This window comes from Alligator sinensis, unplaced genomic scaffold, assembly GCF_000455745.1.
Source record: "Alligator sinensis unplaced genomic scaffold, ASM45574v1 scaffold650_1, whole genome shotgun sequence".
NCBI lineage: Eukaryota > Metazoa > Chordata > Crocodylia > Alligatoridae > Alligator > Alligator sinensis.
In genome coordinates this window covers 213,041-219,631 of record NW_005842674.1, presented here as the reverse complement: position 1 = coordinate 219,631, position 6,591 = coordinate 213,041, and the positions used below count along the sequence as shown (strand labels likewise).

The following is a 6,591-nucleotide window of genomic DNA, read 5'->3' as shown; positions in this document are numbered from 1 at the left end:
GGGCCTGCCCTGTTGCCCTCCAACCAAGCGGGTGGCCCGCCTCTGAACCCCCTCAAGGCAGGCCACATCCTTCTGAAAGTGCGGTGCCCAGAACTGGATGCAGTACTCCAACTGAGGCCGGACCAATGTCGCGTAGAGGGGGAGGATCACCTCTCTGGACCGGCTTGAGATGCATCTTTAGATGCACGACAAGGTGCAGTTGGCTTTGCTGGCTGTGGTCTGGCATTGGCAGCTCATGTTCATCTTGAAGTAAATAATGACTCCAAGATCCCTTTCCACCTCTGTGCTCTCAAGGGGGGAACTCCCCAGCTTGTATGTGTGCTGGGGGACCCCACTGCTCACATCTCTCCAAGTCGAAAATGACCCGTCCACCAGCACTCTCTGGGTGCGGCCCTCCAGCCAACTAGCGACCCATTTGACTGTGTAGGTGTCAACGCCACAGTCTCCTAGTTTTTTAATGAGAATGGGGTGAGAGACAGTGTCAAAGGCCTTCCTGAAGTCCAGAAGGACTACATCCACTGCTACTCCTGCGTCTAAGGATTTTATGATCTGATCATAGAAGGCCACCAGGTTGGTCTGGCAGGACCTGCCTCTAATGAACCCATGTTGGTTGCCTCTAAGTATGATCTCCCCTGCTGGCCCCTCGCGGACATGCGCCAGGATAATTCTCTCAAAAAGCTTACCCAGGATAGAGGTAAGACTAACTAGCCTATAGTTTCCTGGGTCCTCCTTCCTCCCTTTTTAGAAAATGGGAACCACATTGGCCCTTTTCCAGTCCTCTGGCACCTTGCCAGAGCACGATGCCAGCGGTCCCGCAATGACTTCTGCCAGTTCCCTCAGCACTCTGGGGTGCAGATCGCCAGGACCTGCTGATTTAAATACGTCCAGTCCCTCCAGAAGTTCCCTGACTAGATCCTCACTGACCCTAGGCCTGGGTGCGCCTCCCCTGGGACCTACGGGGGGTCCCGGCGGAAGCGGGGGTGACCCGGTCCCTGCTCAGAAAAATGGAGGCAAAGAAATTGTTAAATAGATTAGCTTTGCTGTCTGGTGCGACAACCAGATTTCCTAGCGTGTCCTGCAGAGGCCCCACATTATGTGTGGTATGTGGTACTGCAGATGTGTCTGCAGTGCTGCACACTGCGTGGCCACGACCAAAAAGGGTAAAAATCCAGCTTTACATAGCATGTTTTCTAGCAAGTTTTCCTCTCAGCTAACCTATATTGAATTATTCATTGTGATGTAGCAGTTGTGACACAGAGAACAAAACAAAAAGAAGATTTTCTCACCCAAATCAGCATAGCCCACACCTATATTTCAAGGATTTGTTTCAATGCTGCCCTGCCCTGCGACATCAAAACTTCACTGACCAAGATCTCTCCAATTAATGCCTGAAGTCCCAGGAGTGGATCTGTAAGGGAGCTGTCTGATAAAGTTCTCAAATATGCTTTGGTGAGGCACCACACGGTTCCCTGTACCTAAATATGCATTACTGCATCCCTGCCGAACAAGGCCAGCAAACATCCTTGTCACTAGGACGCATCTGCGTGTGTACTTACCACGTCCCCTGGAGTAAGGGGCTTTGAGGAACCAGATGGACTGGCAGGGGTGCAGTTGATTTTCTGCAGAGGTGCTTCTACTTCACAGACAGCGTCCTTTTGGCTTATACTCCTTGTCACTCCTTTCTGATCATCCTTCTGGAGCCCAGATGCATGTTTCGATTCCTTGCTGGCCTCATCAATTTTGTTTTCATCAGTTGAGCAAACCTTTGCATTTGCCAACAGCCCAGCCTGATCATCCTCTGCAGCAGATTTGGAGAGAGGCTGAAGAGATCTGGGGGCTGAAGGAAGCTTTTTAGGACCAGAGTGGGATTTCCTCCCAGTGGAAAAGAATGCAGCTCCCATCTGGAGTTTCAGCATTGGTTTTACTTTCATGCTTAACACTCTGAAAGGATCCTCTGTTTTCTTTTCCACAAGGCCATTAGTACTCTTCTTTTCCACCTCAGATTTCACAGGGACTGTATCCAGCTTGGCTTTCTTAGAGGTCTTTGCTACAGCCTTGGGGTGCCTGGATGCTTTTGAGCTTGTATTCCTAACCCGCTTCACATTTACCTGTAGTTTCTCTGTCTTGTTGGCAGTGGGGAGATTTCCATCATTGTTTCTTTGACTGAAAGGCCGAATTTCTTTCACCAGCTTTCTCTCCAGTGGAGTGAGGTACCATTTTTCTTTGCTGTAGAAGGATGCAGCAGGCAAAACAGACTTGTACGTGGAACCAGATTTTGGGGACACTTTACTTGGGAACTCCCAACATGCTGCCTTTGGGACACTGGCTGTCTGAAGCGGGGAATTCTCCAAGTCCCTTGATGATGATGATTTCAGGGGCAAAGTCTGGTTTTCTTTATCCTCGTCCCTGGACGTACGGGGATTTTTTTTCTGAGAAGCAAAACTATGATCTGTAGATGACTTCGCTGGCGACAAACCCTCACCGAAGTCCCTCATCAGTTTTTTCACTGGAGCCATGAGAGCCAAGAGTGCACTATGAAAAATAAATCAAATTAAGTTAAATGTTTCTCTGTCTTACATATTGAAGAATTCTTCTATCAATCACGGTTCTTCAATTCTTTCAAAAATAGTTTCCTCTTTTGGGAAATACCAACACAACCTATTTTGGTTCTTTGATTAAATCTCACTCCAAGCCTCTCAACAACACAGAGCTATCTGCTACCTTCTGTCGATGTAGTTCCCATAAACTGTACTGAGAGTTACCCATATGAACAAAGGACAATATAGAGTTTAGCATTTTTCTCCTTACATTTTTTTGTCTCCATGCAAACTAGAATTTTCTTTTACTGCCTAAGTTTCCTAGAGCACAAACCAACATAACTGCCATTGCATATCCTTGTTCATCATTAGCACCATGCATCCTGTCAGAAGATTTCCAGGAATAACACTTAATATTCCCTTTCGTTGATCAGGAGTAAATACTATTTACAAGTTTGCTGATTTTAGTTGTTTGCTGTTTTTCTTACTTCGGAAATGAACACAAACTTTCCAATATTTTTGTATGACAGTGTTGGACACAGTTTCCCTCTGCTTCCTCAAGACATCCACACAGCGGCGAGTTACAAATATGCAGGAAGTTTGCCACCCCTAGCTACTTTCAAACTCATTTTTTCAATGGTCAATATCTCTTGTATTAAAAGACAATGAAAATGGTTGGGAGGCTGGAGCACATGACATGAGGAGAGGGTGAGGGAACTGGGCTGACTGAGTCTGCAGAAGGGAAGACTGAGGGGGATTGAACAGCAGCCTTCACCTCCCTGCAGGGGGGATGCAAAGAGGATGGAGCTGGGCTGCTCTCAGTGGGGGCAGATAGCAGGACAAGGAGCAATGGGCTCAAACTGCAGCAAGAAAAGTTTAGGTTCAATATTTAGAAAACTTCTCACGAGGAGGGTAGTAAAGCACTAGAACAGGCTCCCCAGAGAGGTGGTAAGATCTTCACCCTTGGAGGTGTTGAAGCCCTGGCTAGACAAAGCCTTGGCTGAGATGATGTAGTTGGGGCTGGTCCTGCTTTGAGCAGGGGGTTGGACTAGATGTGACCTCCTGAGATCCCTCCCACAGCTCTTTGTGTATGATTATATGAAAAAAGAATTATAGGCAAAAAAACCCTCTGGATATCAGGCTCTTAAAAAAACAATTGCTGGGTTCCCCCTCTCCCCAGTTTCTAAGCTCTTGCTTAAAACCAATGTTTATGTTATTGGCTCTCTTTAGAACTGCAACCGCCTCTCCACGTTTGTAGCTGCCATGTAAAAACGTTATCACTATACACAAGCCACTTCCAAGCAAAATAAAGTATTCCTTCAATCTGTAATTAACGCATAAACTTAGATCAACTGAACATTGGGTGACTAATTTTCTATCCTAATTTGTAGGTCTACATTATATTACAAATGTAGCAGGATTTACAGCTTGAGGTTCTCTTTATACTTTAAATAAAAGCTGTCAAACTGTTCAGTACACTATAAAGCATTACACATTAATGAAGAATGAAAAAACACTGAATTTATTGCTTCTCATAAACACCCTACTACTTTTTTCCACTATATCGTAAAAGTATTAAGGAGAGATTTAAAAGATTTGTTATATCCAAAGTACATCAAGTGAAGCAATAAATATTCAGTTTTCTACTGTGAAAAACAGGAAGGATGAAATGTGTCTGTGGAAAGGAGTTGTCAATAGCTAACGCACCCATCAGGTGTGGTAGAACTACGATTCCTTTTCCTTGGAGTAACAGCCGCCATCTCCTTGCCAGAGCACCTGGAAGTTAAAAAAACAAAACAAAAAAACCCTACATAAATATAATTGCATTGAAAAAAAAAATTGCATAATGCTCCATCTCTAAATCAGCTTTAAAATTTGAAATATCTTAAAGGACATGCATGCTTTATGTAAAATATTAAAGAAAGTCATTGTCCACTGGATATATACGTTTGGGGGTTTCTTGAGAAGTTTAAATATTTATTTAAAAATAAAATGAAAGGGAAAAAAATCACTGTCCCAACCCCTCATTTGTGAAACTCCTCTCTTTCAAATATCATAGTTCATTCCTGGAAAATGCCTCTTCCTAGGTAGAGGCTATACATAAGAAACTTCAAGTAGAAAAAGATTTAAGGAATTTTTTCAGAGGACGTAAAGAAAATTAACATACTCCCCCCCCATCCCTTTTCAAGGTGAATTACCATGTCAAATTAGGAATTATAATTGGATTAGATTATTAAATGCTATTTCTAACGCTTCAAGCTCAAATGTGTCAAACGCTTCAAGCTCAAACGCGTCAGTGCTGCTCTAATTTGGCATTTTACACCAAGCTTATGTGTTGCAACCACGTATTTTAAAACCTTTTAGGTGATTTATCGATTTTGGTAGTATGAGGCTGTGACAAGTGGAGGAGAGGACTCAGGATTAGATGAGGAATATGGACAGAAAGCAGATAACGCATGTGGGAGCTGCCATCTTTGCAGCATACAGGAGAGAAGCCCGTGTTAGATGGAGTCGTAATGACAGCAGCAGAGGACAGGAAGGAATCTCTACCATTCTTCACATATCAGACAATCCCTTTCATAACCTAATCAAGCTCATTTTAAAGCTGGCTGGGTTTTCTGCTCCCCCATACTTCCATGTGGGAAGCTGTCCCAGAACATCACACTGTTCTTATGTTTAGAAGTCCTCTTGATTTCCAGACTAAATTTGTATATGGGCACTCTATGTCCATTAGTTTGTGTGCCACCTTCTTGGCATTTACCAATCAGATGTATTTACCAAATTTTCTCAGTCTTGTTAGACTTGAGGCACCCCGGATAGGCTCGAGACCCACCAGCTCTTCATTTTCACTCTTATTTTGCCTATAGAAAAATAAGAGAGTGTTTTTTTTTCTGTAGCAAAGAACTCAGAAAGACCACAGGTGTGGATTTCTATTTGAAATCTCTGGGCTTATCTGGTGAAGCATGTTTATAAAACTGACAGTGTTTGCGTTATATGGCAACCCATGGTACCACTGAAAGGATCTCAAAGCCTCCAGACTGAGAATCACTGATGTACAGGCAGCAACTATATCCCCTTACAAAAAGCCTAACAAGCCAAGCTTTTTTATTCTCCTCCGTATTAAAAGTGTCCAGCTCATTCTAGTAATCCTCCTGTGCACCTGTTCCAGCTGGACTCACCTTGCTAGATACAGACCTTTCCATAGTAAGATGCCCATCACTGAACAAACGAACTGCTCTCCCAGATCCAACCAGTATTATGGCCATTATGGTGTTCCCCCAAAGGCCAGTACAAGAAGTTTCAAAGCAAGAGTTACATAAAGCAACGCTTTATTTCAGTACTGAATAATCTGCCAGAAGGGGGAGTTTCTTCCTAACCTGTCTGGATTATTGGTTCGGTTATGCTTTGAAGTATAAAAGTTTATAACCTACATTAAAGTTATTGTTATCTTAGTTAATAGGGTGGTAGATATTTGCAGGATCCATGTGAACAGTCAGCCTTGGCTGCATCTTCTAAGATCTTTGGGGCAGAGCTGTCCTGCAACCACAAATTCAACGCTCACTGTGGAAATGAGTATTTCCTTTGATCAATCTCTATGTATTGCTTTGCAGTGCCATTGCATCCGTCTTGTGATGACGGAAAATAGGCTTGGAAGAAACCTTGAGAGGGCACTTATGCCATCGCCCTGTCCCACGGCAGGATCAGCTAAATGCAAACCAGGTTACGGTAGTAGTTTTTGATCCTGTAGCCCCCAGGGACAACTGCAGAGAGATCCTTACGGTATTCAGAACTGGAAGCAGTGTGGGGACTTTGAGCGGGACAACAGAGCACAATGCCACCTTCCCTGCCCCAGCTCTGCAGGTGCTACCTCCTGAACCAGAAGCAGGACAGACATATTAGCACTGGCACCATGCGCAAGCTAATTAAGTGGCAGCAATGCATTAAGACAGAGATGTTAATAAACTCACTTCCTGTCTTGGGTTGGATCCGGACTGTGGATCTCCTTGTGGAATGGATCCAGCCCAGGAGATGGGGCGGCTCTGGCAGCGGCAGG

General features: G+C 44.2%; 1 protein-coding gene across 4 annotated transcripts in view; it reads right to left on the bottom strand.

Moving 5' to 3' along the window:
* ESCO2 (establishment of sister chromatid cohesion N-acetyltransferase 2) overlaps positions 1–6,591 on the bottom strand; it is a 32,849-nt gene that overhangs the window by 20,380 nt on the left and 5,878 nt on the right. For all 4 annotated transcript variants that reach the window (XM_025215783.1, XM_025215782.1, XM_006033884.3 and 1 more), the window contains exons 2-3: positions 4,245–4,313; positions 1,557–2,532 (exon numbers count right to left, since the gene is read on the bottom strand). In XM_025215783.1, the coding sequence (XP_025071568.1) occupies positions 1,557–2,532; positions 4,245–4,313 (1,045 nt within the window). The remainder of the gene's footprint in view (positions 1–1,556; positions 2,533–4,244; positions 4,314–6,591) is intronic.